General features: G+C 58.0%; 1 protein-coding gene across 5 annotated transcripts in view; it reads right to left on the reverse strand.

Moving 5' to 3' along the window:
* Positions 1–15,965, reverse strand: part of PRKAG2 (protein kinase AMP-activated non-catalytic subunit gamma 2) — a 196,361-nt gene that overhangs the window by 134,210 nt on the left and 46,186 nt on the right. For 4 of the 5 annotated variants that reach the window (XM_037131946.2, XM_053671958.1, XM_037131944.2 and 1 more), the window contains exon 2: positions 1,276–1,347. In XM_037131946.2, coding sequence (XP_036987841.2) covers positions 1,276–1,347 — 72 coding nt within the window. Of the gene's footprint in view, positions 1–1,275; positions 1,348–2,215; positions 2,353–15,965 lie in introns of those variants that run through there. The other variant, XM_053671957.1, reaches the window with a different exon arrangement.

Below are 15,965 nucleotides of genomic sequence, written 5' to 3' on the forward strand. Positions count from 1 at the left end.
GCACCTCTGAGGCTCACTGCACAGATGTGTCCCCAGGGCTCCTGGGGCAAGGACAAGGCCTGGCAGGGACTCGTCCAGCTGAGACCCTGGTGACCAGAGGTGTGCTGGGCAGGCAGCTCAGCGTCCACGCCCAGGGGCAGCCTCAGGGCCCAAGTGGGGTGCCTGCCTGGACCCCTGACCCCCGTGAGCTCCTCCACCACCAGAGGGCGTCTCCAAACTGGGCTCCAGCTTCCTTCAAGGACACGAACTTCCAGGGACTCTCAATCTTCGTCCATCTCTCTGCCATGCCCCACCCTGAGTGGAAGGACCAGCGTGGCCACCGGGAGATGCCGGGGCGGAGAGGCCGGGCCCAAAGAGAGCCACGTAACTCAAACTCACCTCCTCACAGAGGGGTTTGGGGTTCTCATTTCCTAACCACTTAATGTGAAATGCGTGTCGACTCTGTGTGTGGAGAGTTCAGGTTCACCACTCTGCCACCTACCTCTGCGACTCAGGCTTGCTGAGGCTTTGTGGAGTCCTGAGAATAACAGACAAGGAGAAGCTCTGAGTGGTGGGCGGTGTGGGCCTGGGGACGTGGTCGGGTGGCCGGAACGAAGGTGACCCTACCGCAGGTGGCACGGGCAAGGACTCTGGAGACAGAGACCGCGGGTGCAAGCCCAGCTCGGTTCCTGGCAGTGTGATGAGTGAGCTCCAGGGCCCTTGCCTATCCAGTGAGGACACTGGGCCAAGCCGCAGGGCTGTGAAGGGGACCGGGCATACTACGAGGGATACGGTCAGCACAGTCCTGGCCCACACGTAACTCGAGGTGTCTGGAGGGGAATGCAAAGTGGACCTGCCACGGTGCTGGAGTCTGAGGAAGCGGTCCTCGCCCTCCGGGGATGGGGCGGGAACAGGAGTGAGGAGGCCGAGCGTGGGTCCTGGGCAACCGAATCCGCATTCCTTCTCCTCCAGTCCTCCACCCACCACCCGCACGTGCAGCTTCCCCCCAGCCCTTTCTCCAGGCTGCACCAGGAGACCACCAGACATAGGGAACAGGTGTAGGGTGGACATGCAGGCGGGAGCACAGGTGGCCATGCAGGTGGGAACACAGATGGCTGTGCAGATGGGAACACAGGTGGGAATGCAGGTGGGAGCACAGGTGGGAAGACAGGTGGGAACACAGCTGTGAATGCAGGTGGGAGCACAGGTGGGAACACAGAAGTGTATCTCGGGCCCTTGCTGAGGGAGTCCCGCCTGGGCGGCACCTCGGGTTAGCTGTGAGAAAGGTGGCCTTACCTTACGAGAAGAGAGCTTCTCCGAACTCTCCAGGTCTCCATCCAGGAGGGGCATGGCGAAGGAGCTCAGGTCCTAGGACGGAAACAAAGCGCGTGGTCAATGACAGTGGCCCCCAGGTGCTCATCTGCCTCATTCAGGGGCTGCACACGGCTCTGCGTGTGTGTTGCCCCCCCTTCCTGATGCTCTCCAATACCAGCCATTAGGGAGGGGTGCAGATGGCAAAGGGGTGTGGTAGCCCCCCTCAGAAACCCTGACCACCCTCTTTGTTCCCTTCAGAATGGGAAGTCGCTGCCTCCGATCACCTGTTACCCGGGGAAAGGAACAGGGAAGAAGGGGTGGGGACGAGGAGTCAGGAAGGGAAGGAGCCAAAGGGAGGCGGGAGTGGAGGGAAAAGGCCCATCTTCGGGAAGCGGCCCACAAACAGCACAGTGGCTCCCAACATCATGCGGACGCTGGAGGAAGTGCCCAAGGAGCCGTGTCTTCCTGGGAAAGATGTTGGGGCCTCATGGGGGTGCAGGGGGTGGCCAGCTGGGCAAAATGACCAGTAATGCTGATGACGGAGTGGCCAGGAGGAGTGGCAATGGGGGGTGTGGAGTGGCCACAGACTGGCCATGTCCACCACGAAGGCGTCCTTTTCCCTCCACCTGCCAGGTCCACCAGCCCACATACACAAGAAGCCTCTACGTTTATCTGTGTCTTTACTTCCCCCAGCATTCAGTGATTTTCGGTGCACCCCTCCTTGCACCCACTCCACCGTGCCCAGGTCTGCCCCCTCCTTGGCCCAGCTCTCTCCCCGGCTGCCAGGTGGTACCCCCATCCTCCAGCCTCCCCTGTTCCAAGCCATTTCCAAAGCTCTACATGAAGAGTGACTCCTGAGAAAGTGAGGCGCACTATGTCTGCATGGGCCCCACCCCCAAAGCCCCGGGGACTCCGCTGTCACCTGGGCTCCCACAGCTGGTCGGCCTCCCCGGGAACGTGAGCTGACCGGTCAGTGGTGTGCCGCAGGCAGACCCTCTGGGGCTTTCCCAGACACGGCTGGTCTGGAACGCTGTCCCGACCGCCCAGACACCCCAGCTCACCGCCACTCCACCTGCTCCCAGAGCAGCCCCTCCGGGTCAGCCCGGCCTCCACACATGACGGCCCTGCTGGCCAGCAGCCTCTGGCCACTCCCAGCCCCGCCCCTCTCTGCTGGGCCGCTCCTCCAGCCCCCAAACCCTGGGTCAGGGAGAACTCTTCTGTGGGGGCAAAGCCCGATTCCAGCATTATCTTTGGCTGGTGCCCACCCTCAGGTGGAATCTCTGTTCCCACATCGACGAGAGGGCCATCAGCTGCCTGCTGCCATTCACCAACCTATTTCTCTAGCGAGACTCTCACGCCTTCAAGGGCAGAAGCTATTCATCTTGCTGTTCTCAGCCTGTCTGCCCGGCACACAGCATGTGTGTCGAAGAGTTTGACTTCACTCCTGGGAAAGGCCCCCCTGTCCCCGGGGGCCCAGCACGGGGGTGCTCAGTGCGCACCGATGAGCCGGCACCATGCCACTCAGCGCCACGCCACCCGGCTCACGGGGAGTGAGGAGCAGCGGGGTGTGGGGGGCCCATTCCCCACTGTGACGAGAACACTGCTCTCCAGTCTGAGGTCATCGAGCCCTCGAAGGTGCGTGTGTTCAGCAGCACAGGCAGAAGCCATTGCATAAAACGCTCACACACGCCTCTGCTAACAGCGCCAAGTGCCATCGTGCACCAGCTAGGGAGGCCCCGGCGGCTAAGGGACTCACGTCCACACAGCCACAAGCATGACGCCAAGAGCATGACACGGCCTGCGCCCGACTTAGGCTGCCGGTGGGGGTGCCCTGCAGCCACCTCCAACCCGAGTGGAAGTCTCAGACCCAGGGGCCGCGGAAGTGCGCCCACTCACTCCTGGGCACTGCGTGTGTGCTCGGTCAGGCATCCCCGTAGGAAAGTCCCCAGGCACGTGGGGCAGTGTTTGCTGGAAGGCTCCCACACCCCTGCATTCTGTGATTCTAATCTCCAGCGCTCACCAGGAAACAGTGCACACCTGAGAGGCCGTTGTGGGAAAATCACTCTCTATGGCCACCACCAGGCCCTACCTGGGCCAAGAACTGGGTCCCAGCCTCTCAGGCTGGCTGACAATCCAGAGGGCCCAGGCCGTGGAGCTGGCCCTGTCCGTGCGATTTCTCACCTTTCCACTCCCACCAGGGCTCTGCTTGCCGCTCCATCCATGCCTTGCCCCCTCCCCTGTCCCCTCAGTCAGCCAGCCATGCCTCCCTGGGTGCTGGGTAGGCAGGTCACCGGGCAAGGCAGCGAGGGGCGTTCAAGATGCAGTTTCTGCCAAGGTCAGTGTGATGCTCTGGGCTGGTCCCCGTGTGCGCACTATGGTCTTCACCTTGGCCACAAGCTCCGGAGAGGAGTGTCAGGGGCTCTGGGGAAGTGACACCCCAGGGCTTGCGCTGATGATGTCACCCATCAGGACAGCATCAGGACAAAAGACGAAAGCTCCGGTTTGGGAACATGCCCAAGGTGTGAGCTGACCCTCAAAGCAGCTCCTGGAGCCCCCCCTCCCTACCTCTCGTCTGAAATGCAGGGGAAAGTCAAAAGTTGATCATGAAAACGCAGGTGCCGGAGCAGAGCCGGCGCTCACGGCCACTGGCCTGTGCTTGTACCTGCCCACTGTTGCCTCATTTGGTCCCCAGAGCAGCCCCATGGCCATGCAAGGCTTGTGGTGTCTTCCCGGGGTTCGGAAGAAGATACTGAGGGTCAGAGAGGTTATGCCTCTTGCCCAGGGCCAGACAACCAGGCCCACCCACTCCTAGCTCAGAGCCCCCTCTGCCACCTCCTGGGGGTGCTCGGTGCTGGGAACAAACACCAGCTCAGTGTCAGAGGCTGTGAGGAACCAGAGAGTTTCCCATAAAAACTGAGCAACCGTGGCACGGTGAGACCTCAGGGGAAGTGACGGACGGGTGAGGATTTGAACGGTTCAATGTCATTCCCCAGGCAGCCGATGATACTAACTTACTCTTGAAGGGTTACTTCTTAACTAGGAGTGATTGAGACATGGGCGTAGGGCATCCTGTCCCCTACTCGATCAGCCCACAATGTGGCATGTCTACACTTTGTATAGTTGGGGTCTTGTTTACAGCTCCCCCTGACGTGTACCCCAACATTTCTCCATAAGATAAGAGAATGTATACTGTTCACAAGCAACCGACATGTGTGAGTTCTGGCAGAATGAGGCTGGTCTCCTCACATCCCAGCCTTGACCGAAGGGGTTAGTGCGTGTGGACCAGATGCCGTCCTGCCAGGTCAGCGTTCCTGACGCTCGGTCTTAACAAAACTTCTTTGTTGATGCAGCTGGGGTACCCCAGAAAGAGCCCCGGGGAAAGCACAAACAGGACAAACAGAGAGGCTGGCTGCCACTGCCAGGGCCCAGGTCTGCACCCGAGGGCCAGCCGGGGGGCTGAATGTCGGGGGGTCACGGTCAAACATTCCTGCAAAATTACTGGCTGTTTGATCCCTGCCGAGGAAGGAACACAGCCAGCAAGGTTTTCGCTCCCCACTCCCCGCTGAGCAGACCCAAGGGACACCGAGCACCAGTGACATCTGGAACCACCTGGGCCGTGGGACGGCTGCTCGAGGATCCTGAGACCCTGGCCGGGCATACACGAGCGCCGTGTCCCTAGGCAGGTACCAACACGACCTGTTCGCAGAGACGGAGCCAGGGGCCGGTGCCAGCCCAGCCCTGTGGTTTACTACCTGGGGGATCTTGGGCACGTCTGAAGTCAGCCTCACGCCTGTCAAATGACAGGGTTCAACCAGACAATTTCAGAAGGTGCCTTTCAGCATCCACGTCTGAACAGAGCCGCAGGTGGGTCCGGAGCCCTTTCGAGGGGCACTGCCGCGCTGAGAACACAGAACAAGCCCCTCTCCTGAGACCAGTCACCAAAAGACCTTTTCCTGCCCCCAAACCACCAGAACCACTCACGACCCTCAAAGCTCAGGGCCTCAGGGAAGGGGGATGGGGGGGGCAGAGATGAGACTTCACGAACGTGGGCAACACCCAGGGCAGGAGAAGGGCGCGCCATTTGCGGCCCCGGCAATACTTCACAGAGGAGGAGGTTACGACCCAGCTGTGCTGGTGGCTTTTTGTCTGACCTGTGTTTCCATCAGCTTATGAGTGCTGACCCTCCAGGTTCTTGAGCGATCTCTAAAGCCCCTTGTTCTTAAGCACCCAGGTCATCGGTACAAATGCCAGGTGGGTCCCAACGAACACCTGGTGTGGTCCCAGAGGAGCCGTGAGAGGCTGCCTCCAAACTGAGGGTCCCTCGGGTTCCCACATGGAACCCCCGTCCTGCCTGCCTCCCCCACTCACCGACTCCCAGCCACCGACCCAGGGCAGCTGCCCGCAGGACTCAGGCCTGTCTGTGTCTGACCCTTGGGGAAGAGGCTTGGGACCCGCCCGTGGGGGTGGTGAGGGCCTTGGCGAGCACGCAAGTGGGAGGCCCGGCAGGGTGTCTCCAGATGGACTGGCTTTGCGCAAAACCTCAGCACCACCAAACAGGCAATTCCTGGTACCACGGTGGGGGGTTGGTGACCAGAGCCACGGTCAATTGGAGCCTTTGAAAAACATGCACGTTACATAACCGCTCTCAGAAAAAAATAAGGAACAAACCCTGAATCACTGGAACTCGGCAACGGGGGCGGGACCGGGGCCAGATTTGGGGAAGCCTAAACTTAACCCTTGGGGAGACTCCAGAAGTCTTCCTTTCCCGCAGAGGACATCATGGCTTCTGCCTGCAGTCTGAGAGACTTCCTGATGCTAAAAAGAAAACCCCTATTTTTCACTCCCACGCCCCCCACCCCGCTTCCCTTACACCTAGTGGTCCCGGCTGAGTCACAGCTGGCCTACCGCCTGGCTCCACAGCCTGGCCAGTGACCTTGGGTCTTCGCCCTGGCAGTGAGCTGGGTTTTCTCCAATGAAAGACGCCCTGGGCCGTGCAGCCTGGCCCTGCCCGGGCTTTAAGGAAGCCCCGTCCCTTCCACCATTCCCAGCCCTTGCCCAGGGCCGTGGCTGGCTCTGCAGCAGCAGACAGTATGCTCCTGTCCCCAAACCAAGTAGCTGCCGATTCCCAGACCACAGTGGTCAAGAGGCCTCCACTGTCCCCTGGGCGCTCTTGTACGTAGCCACTCATCCTAGCCCCAAGGACCTGGGGTTTTTAACCTGTTCAGTGAGTCTGCGGTGCTTTCAGTGGGATAGGGCAGTGGCTGTGAAAAGCACATCAGATGGTATGAAGCAAAGCCCTTCCCACAGTGACAGTCCCCGCACAGTGGGGACCATGAGGGTCACCAGCTGAGGACGCCTCGGTCTCACCCACCAAGGCTGGGAGGAGGCACAGGACTCAGGGCCAGTGTGTGTCACCCTGCTTGACCGAGACCTGAAATCTGGCTGCAAAGCTTCTGCAGAGATACTAACTAACCAGAGCTGCCTGGTCCCTCTGCTGCTGGAGGCAGGACGGTGACTCAGGACCTGGGCGCAGGTGCGAGAGGGACAGCACAGTACACCTGCTCTGGAGATGCCATGGCCTTCCTGCTAAAAGGCAGCTGGGCCTGCCCTGCCCTGTGGGCCGGCCGTGCTTGACCAGAGCTAAAAGCAACCTTGGGAGGTCCTGTGGTCTCCCGGTTCACAGCTGAGGACCCCCCTCACTCAGGCCCCAAAGAGACCTCTCAGGGCAAATGTTCCAGGCTTCTGCAAACCACCATGATGAGAATTGTGGAGTGGGAGGGGCGAGATGGGTGGAAGGGACAGGGGGCGGAGCCAGGAGGGAGGCGAGCAGCTGGGAGGCCCTAGACAACTCCAATGAGGAGCCACCTACTCACAGGCCGCCAAGATGTGTCTTGCCAGCTCCCTTCCACTTCCACAGGGGCATTAGGCCCATGTGAGAAGATAGGAGGAAGGAGATGTTAGAGATGGGGGCGGAGGGGTGGTCTCTGGGCTCCACGGACCAGTGCCATCGCCGAGTCTGGGACAGTTAAGTTCTATGTCCACTCGGCCAAACCCCAGAACCAGTGATTCAGTCCAGCTGGAACCTGGAGGCTGCTGGGAAGGTGCACGTAGAAGAGGTGGGTACCTACGATCCTGCCTTTCAGTGAAGCTGATTCCCCGGCACAATGCGGCAGCTTTTGCCCAATCGGCTGAAGGCCTTACAGCAAAGGCCAAGGTTCCAGAAGAAATTCTGCCCCAAGACCTCAGCATCGACACCTGCCTGAGTCCCCACCTACTGGCTGCCCTTAACTATAAATATATTTATAGTCCTGGCTGGTGTGGCTCAGTGGATTGAGCATGGGCCTGCGAACCAAAGGGTCACGGGTTTGATTCCCAGTCAGGGCACAGGCCTGGGTTGTGGGCCAGGTCCCCAGTAGGGGGCATGTGAGAGGCAACCACGCATTGATGTTTCTTTCCCTCTTTCTCCCTTCCTTCCCCCTCTCTCTAAAAATAGATTAAAAAAATACTTATATACTGTAACATATTTGTATAATGTAATTACATACTATGTACTTACTTCATTAATTTGTAATCATTTACGTTAAGATACATAACATATTCGTATTAAGTGTATGTAATACACACATACTAGTATTACGTGTTCATACCAATGTGTGGATACTAAAAGTGCATGATACATGTGTTAATACCACTGTGTAGACATTAAGGCTACATGCGGCAGATCTCTGCCCTGTCCTGGTCCCATTTCTCTGGCGAACCCTGATATTGATGCGGAACCCTGGACTTCCTCACCGGAGGTGGGGGTTGGTGCTGGCCTCGGGTGAGTGGGCCCGCAGGGTCACCTGGGGTCTCTGTACACCGAGCAGGGCCTTGAGCTGCAAGCAGTCCCAAAAGGGAGTGGCTGGATGAGAGGACGAACGCCAGTGTTAGAAGGACCGACTGCCCTGGCGGAGTCGGGTAGAAAACGGGAAGCAGCGCCGCCAGGCTTGTTGTGGCTGCCGCAGTAGAGCGTGGACGCCCAGGAGAACTGCAGGGCTAGGGATGTCCCACCCGCACACAGCAGCCTTGTCTGCCCCAGCCTCACCGGGGAGCCCGAGACGCCATGGGGACGTCACACGTCAGGGAGGGTGTGAGTCCCCCTGGACGTCAACCACGCTGTGTTAGAATTGAGCAGCAGTCAGGGGGCAGCTGGGACCCATTTCCTCCGCTGAGTGACTCGCTCCTCCACTGGCCCCCACACACAGCAGGACTCAAAACGCCAGTCTGTCTTCCTCTGGACAAAACTGCCACTGGAGAAGGTGCTCACAAGCTCTTTTGTCCTGACAAATACATGGCCATTGACAGCCCCTGGCACAGTGCATGGGACCCACTGACAAGGGAATGACATTCAAGTGGAACATCTTTGTCACTCAGGCCTTCTGAAGGCGAGAACAGACTGAGCCCGTGAGCTATCCTTGACAGGAGGCGCAGCCCTTGGATTCCAGTGCGGTTTCCAGCAGTGACATTTGTTCTGTGACGAGACAGAGACAGACCTAAAGACAGGGTCCGAAGAGACCAGTTCTGGTTTTCCGGAGAGGGTGTTTTTACCCACAAATAAAATGCCAAACCACCAATGGAGGCAGCTGTCGCTGCGGTGTTGACCCCTGTGTGACTCTGCTCCACGACCCCGATAGCCCTCAGTTGGCCGCCAGCCCCCTCAGCTGCCCTGCCAAGCACCCTGCAGGTGGCATGGGCACCACGGGGGAAAATCAAGCAGGACGCGGTCTGTGTTTGAACACAAACTGCAGGAGGGGCACCACAAGTTAGAAAATTGGCACCCAGGGAACATTTCTGTAAGGTCACAGGGTTGCTGGCTCACTCTGAGACACACCCTCCTCTGTGCCGGTGGGATTGCGCAAGAGCCAGGGCTTTGAGACCTCCTCCTACTCCCAACCACCTCAGGGACTCGGCCCAGAGGCTGAGCTTTTCAGCTCAGAATTTCTGAGTAGTCACTGTCCATACTGGTGCAGCCACTGTGGGAAAAGGTACGGAGTTTCCTCAAAAAAACCTGCCCAGGTGGCTATAGCCCAGTGGACTGGGTGCTGGACTACGAACTAAAGGGTCGCTGGTTTGACCCCCCAGTCAGAGCACATGCCTGAGCTGTGGGCCAGGTCCCCAGCAGGGGGTGTGCAAGAGGCAACCACACATTGACATTTTTCTCTCTTCCTTCCCCTCTCTAAAAATAAATAAATAAAATCTTTTTTAAAAAGCAAACTAAAAACGAAACTGCCATATGGTCCAGTGATTCCCCCCACTAAGAATATATTCTAAGAATCCAGAAACACCAATCAGGAAGAACATGAGCACCCCAATGTTCGTTGCAGCGTTATTTGCAATCGCCAAGATCTGGCAGCAACCCAAGGGTCCATGAGTAGATGAGTGGATAAAACAAACATGAGACACTATGGAATGCTGTAGGGAGAAGGAAATCTTACCATTTGCAACAGCATGGATGGACCTGGAGAACATTATGCTAAGTCAGATAAGCAAGTCAGAGAAAGACAGATACCATATGATCTTACTCATATGGAATCTAACAAACAAAATAAACTGACAAAATAAAGCCAGAGGCCTGGATACACGGAACAGACAGACTGACAGCTGTTGGAGGGAAGAGGAGTGGGGAGGGAACTGGAAGAGATCAGCCAAAGAACATATACGCATGTATCCATGGCCCATGGACACAGAGAACAATGTGGTAAAGGGGGGGGCAGGGGGGGCTGAGTGGAGCAGGAGAGGTGGGGAAATGGGGAACATCTATAATACTGTCAACAACAAACAGAAAAAAAGCCATGTAACAAAAGATTCTTTCCTACCTGGCTGATGTCTTTCAGCGAACTGAGTGCCAGCTCTCAAGCCAAAGAGTTGAGGGTTCAATTCCCTCCCAGTCGGGGCACATGTCTGGGTTGCAGTCCAGGTCCCCAGTAGGGGGTGCACATGAGAGGCAACCACACATTGATGTTTCTCTCCCTCTTTCTCTCAACCTTCCCCTTTCTCTAAAAACAAATAAATAAAACCTTTAAAAAAAAAAGATTCTGCCCTAACACTTGCACGGGTCCCGAGGGGCCTTCCGTCCCTACTTGCTGAGTCTCCCACCCGCCCAGTGCCAGCAGCAGAAGTACGAGCTGTTCAGACGAAGCAGCGAGGCACCAGGGCTTCCCGCACAGCCCACAGCAAAGAGCAGAGCCTTCGGCTGCCCTCAGCTCACTTTCACCCTGCAGCGCACTGGCTGCTCCAGCAGCGTTTGGCCACAGCATTCACGCCCCGAGTCCCCACCCATCAGCTCGTGACGATGTGGTGGGCTACACAGCCAACAGAAGTGTGAGTCGCAATAAAACGAGGGTACAGCGCCTCGCCTCGGCAAGGTCCCGTCTCAGTGGTGCACGCACGCGTGCAGACGTAGAATAAAACGTACGCAGACGTAGAATGAAACGTACGCAGACGTAGGATAAAACGTACGCAGTCATAGGGTAAAACGTGCGCAGTCGTAGAATGAAACAGACACCTTAGTGTGCTGTGATGCGAAGGATCGGACCGAGCCTTCCCAGGATGGGCTTTGCAGCGGTACAGGCAGTCATCAGGGACGGGCTAACTCTGTCCCCCCTCCCGCTGTCCCGAGAGTGGACAGAGACGGAGCACCATCTGTTTCTCTCTGCCCCAGCTGAAGCCCTCTGACCCCTCTTTGTCCTCGGTGCTCAGAAATGTGCAGGGAGTGAAGAGACAGAGCATTCCAGGGGGGTGGGCAGTTCCTTACCTCCTCCCCTGTCATGCACTCGAAGCCACCACATGGCAGAACCAAGTCCTATCCCACCGTGCTCCTTCTCACTGACTTTGACCTTCCTGCTTATGTTTGCCATCCCATCTGACCAGGACAACCTTCTCACAGAGTCATGGTTCAGGTGAAGCCCCAGCACAGGCCCGGCCATGCTAGGCACACTGTGAATGTCAGCGGTAATTATTCTGGCAGGCCCCCCTCGCAGTTTGGCTCTGCTGGCCTCTTTGCATCTTTCCTCCAAGTGACAGACCTCTTGGGCCTAATCTCCCTTCCTAGTCATTTGTTGGCCTGTGTGACTTTGTTATTTCCCAGAATCCTCCATGCCTATGGTCACTGCTAGTCATGGGAGCAGCTGCTCTGAGCACCTTTGGAAATAAGTCACCTCAAAGTACCCTCACGGTCATCCTGCCCCCTGAAGGCTGGCGGGCGCTCCACAGAGAGGGGCAGCATGTCCATGGGGACCAGCAGGTCCAGGACATGGTATCTGCCCACTTCCCCGTCTTTCCCGGGCAGGGCCTGCTGAGGGCCAGGTCTGGCACCCTCAGGACACCCCCACGTGGGAAGTCGGAGTTCTCGAAGGTGCAGGGCCCGCCCAAAGTTGCCCCGAGAGGCCAGTGGTGCCCAGTCCACCTGGGGACAGGTGCTAGGTGGCCACTTAGCCCAGGCCCACGGCTAGGAGCCCTTTCAGAATGCCGAGGCGTGGGAGCCTTGTGCACGCACCCAGGGGATCTTGTCTGAGGTCCAGCCTCCAGACGGAGAGGAGAATGAGCAGAGCACAGCTCACCAGGTGAGGCGGCACAAGGTCTGGGGAAGGTCTGAGAGCCAGGCCCCTCTCTCAGGTGCAGGCAGCCGGTGTGGGCCAGAATCACAGGCCGTGGCCTCCACCTGCCAGGTGGACGAAGGTGCTGGCGTGCCCACCAAGGGCCTCAGGTGGTCTGCAGGTGCAGATGAATCCTAGGGCCAGAGGGGATTCAAGGCCATCAACCATGGCAAAAGCAAATCCAAACAAGGAACTCGCTAGGTTTTTGTTTGTTTTTTAGCTGCCAACAGCCTATTCTGCTGGGGGGGTGGGGGTTGGGGGGTGCTCATTATGTAAGGAGGGGAGGGAAGGAAAATGCTGTATACGAGGCCAGGATTACAGAAACTTCTAGATCAGCGGCTGCCACAGCAGGGAATCAGATACAAAACACAGAGGTTGTTTTTCAAGGCAGAAGAAATCAAAGCCTGCCTCTCACATCCCAGGAATGGGGTTAAAAGCCATCATCTCTTAGAAGGCTGGGTCACTGAGATGTCTTCATAGGCAGAATGTCTCCCTGGCCACATGCCTCCCTTTGGGCCAGGATGGGGCCAGCCCTCCACACTTCTGCTCCCTGCTGGGATCTTTAATTTTTGCTGAAAAACACCAGAGGATTTGGGGCCTGGGGGGACATTCCTAGAGCCAGAAGACCCTTGGGATTCTCTGTCCCTTGGCACCTCCAGCCTTTTTCTTTTCACTTGTGGTCGCACATGTCCTGGAAGCCTCTGGACCACCCATCTCTGCCCTTCGCACCCATGAGGTCCTGGGGACCCTGCCCTACACTTGAAAAACATGGTGCTCCAGGCCCCAGGTCCTTGCACCCAGACTGAGTGGTCTCTGACGTTCCAGGATCGTGGGGAGTTGCCAGTCCCTGAGATGCATCCCGAACTGGCCTAGGATAGAGGTCCATGAGAAGACAGAACCACCCTTCACTCTGGTCCCAGGGAGGCTGCAACCACTTGGCCCTTTGAGCAGCCCCTGCACCTCAGGAAGCACACCCCGGCAATGTGACTCATGAGCAGAGTTCGCACTGCAGCAGCCTGGGACTGACACAGGAGCTGGTGAAAGCAGAGCGTCCGACGAGAGGGACATGCTGCGGACACTGAAAAGGAAAAGAAACGAAAAGAAAGAGAAAGAGCTCCTGGATGTGTCGGTGGTCGGCAAGGCGTGAAGCAGTCTATATGCTCTAACCGGAAGCCCTGCGTATCAGAAAGGGGGAAAACTCGCTCTCCTGACTGCGGTGTGGGGGAGGGTCCGTCCCCCTCAGCCTCATCAGCAGAGGTCACCACCCACTGCCAGACTTTGCTGGGTCCGTGGGAAACGGCGTCTGTGTGACCTACGTTACTTGTCTGTTCTGTTTCACTGCTGGCTGAGAGGGACCCTCTGAGCAGCTGTAGCAGCTCAGAGCAAGTGCAGGAGTCGGTACCACGGGGAACAGTGTTTCTCCACCTGCAGCCAGGACAAGATGGGTCCTGACATCAATTCAGTGCAAACAGGCTTTCTGCTGTTAGGAATGGGATGGAACAGGATGGACTGGAATGGAATGGAGCAGAGGGGCACACCTAGCAGAGCCGGTGCACCAGGACACTTGGTTCAGGCTGTGTCTACCCAACCACAGCTTCGTCACCGCAGCTCCCCATCAAAGCCTACAGGCCCCAGGCGAGGCGACTGCAAGCGCCATTTGCATATTGGCTGCAGGGTTGCTGCCCCCTCCCCAGCCAACCCCGGCTCACTTGTGCCTTCCCTCCCTGCAGGCACACGCTGCCCCCGTCGAGAACTGGAGCCTGTTCTTCCATCTTGAGTTTGGGCTGGTGTCCTGCACAGGAATGCAGCAGCGTGGCACCTCGTGACTTCCGAGTTAGGTGATGAGACTTGTAGTGTCCCCCCAAACCCTTCCCCGGGGAAACCAACTGCTGAGATGAAATCCCACCACCCTGAGACCACCATGCTATGGGGAAGCTCGAGCTAGCCACGGGAGAGGCGGCTGGCCGCAGCACCAGGCGGCGGGAGGGGGCCCCAGGGACTCCGGCCTCCATGGCCGTCAGCTGAAAACATCCAAGAAGCCCCCCCCAGGAGCGCTGCCGGCTGAGCCAGGTAACCCCTAGCCCCCTGCCAATCCCACTTCATGTCTTAAAGCTTGGGGACAGTTGTGATACACCAATAGAGGACTAGAAACGATGTGATCCTATAAAAGTTGCTTAATTTCTCTGTGCCTTAGTTTTCGAATCTGGGAAATGGGAACCACAGGGCCTGTCTCAGCTTATGAGTTTACATGTATAAATATGTAAAGCACATATCACATGGGCGCCACCACACGACGACGTGGCAATGATGGGTGACGGTCACGTGGAAAATGCCAGCCATGACTCTGACTTCCTGGGCTGATTTTGGCGGCCAGCCAGTGTTCTTCATGGTGGATGTGATAATAGGGTGAGACCATGGGATCTTTTCTCTCGGAGCTTCGATCAGGGAGACGGGCAGATTCGACCACATCCTGGCATCTGCTGAGATCCATCCAAACCCACAGGGGAAAGGGCAGGTCTGTGAGGCAGGCCAAAGGGACCCTGAACCCCTGGGGACTCGGTCAGGGACACAGAAAATGCCCTGCAACTGGGGGTGCTGGACTCGCTCTACACCATCACTGTGGTGGCGGTCGGTCACATGACTGAGAACACGGGTTATGACCCATCTAATTATACCCTTACAATGGATGATTTCACTGTGTGCAAACTACACGTCAATAAAGCGGGCTGAGAAGTGGCCGGGCAACCACCGACCCATCGCTGCACCACCGGGGAGAAAGAGGAAGAACAAGCCACCTACGGGTGTCTGTTATGAACCCCAGGTACCGAATGGGCTTTTCCACCCAGGGCAGGTGGGGTTTCCAGGAAGCAGCTAAGCCGGGGGCCATAGTTCCATCTTATCCTCCAGCAAAATTCTTCAGCGACTGCCCTCTTCATGCCAAAGCACCTGCCACACCTATTGGACCAGGCACACTTGCCCCTTCTCCCCGGTCCCAGGGTCTGAAAGGCCAGCATTTTGCTTCTGGGAGCCCTGTGAGCACCCACGGCCGCAACACACCCACAGGTGCATTTGCGGGACAAGCCAGCTTCCTCCCAAAGGCCATTCCCCGCAGTGTGAGATGCCCCAAACCTCCCCCAAGGCCCCTCACTCGGGACAAGGCAGGACTGAAAAGACCAAAGAGAGAACTGTCACACCATCACCTTCTCTGATTAGCCACTTCCTACAGGCCCGGGAGGGAAGAACTGGAAGAGAGGAATCTCAGTGGGGGGGGCGGTGATGCGCAGAGAGAAAAGTCCTTGGGGGAGGCCAGTTTGGGGGAGCAGCACAGCTGGGACCCTGGACCTCAGGAAGTGTCCTCGGGGTGGGGAAGGGGGTCCCCGGGGGCACTTGTGGGCTAACAAGACCATGATTCCCCTGCCTCTCGCTAAACCGCCCTTCCTCTCCTGCCCAGTAGGGAGGGAGGGGTCGCTGAGCACCAGGGGCTGGGTGGCTGTGCACAGGTGGTGAAGAGCATTGTCACCTGCAGCAGGATTATCTCCTGGTCCGCCAGCCCCAGCCCGACATCCTGGCTCCCCCAAACTCCTCCTGTATCACACAGGAATTGGGAGGGCAGAGGAGAGGCGAGGAGAGAGAATACTCATAAGCAGGCACTGAGCCTCCCTGCCCCCCCTGCCCCGGCTCTGCAGGCCTCTGAAAGTGCAACTCTGTCCTGGGGGGGGTGAAGCTCGCCGCACAGGTGGCCCCATGCCCTCTCTCCTGGCAGCCAGGAGGAGGGGCGTCCTCCTGGGGAGAGTCACCAGGGAGGGGACTGCCAGTGAGATCCCCAGGGGTCCGACAAGGCCTGGAGGGGTTTTGTGTCCCTATCCCAGGGGACCCAGAACAGAGGGGTTCCCAGGCTCCCACAGCAGGCACCCAAAGCCCCTTTCCTCACCCCCAGACCTGACTGGAACATGTCCCTCTGCCCCCCTCCAGGACTCACCCTCCTTTCCAAGTGTCCCCCCTGGATTTGTGTTGGATTTCAAGGCTCTGGGATTGGAG

This window comes from Artibeus jamaicensis, unplaced genomic scaffold, assembly GCF_021234435.1.
Source record: "Artibeus jamaicensis isolate MK-2021 breed Jamaican fruit bat unplaced genomic scaffold, CSHL_Jam_final contig_718, whole genome shotgun sequence".
NCBI lineage: Eukaryota > Metazoa > Chordata > Mammalia > Chiroptera > Phyllostomidae > Artibeus > Artibeus jamaicensis.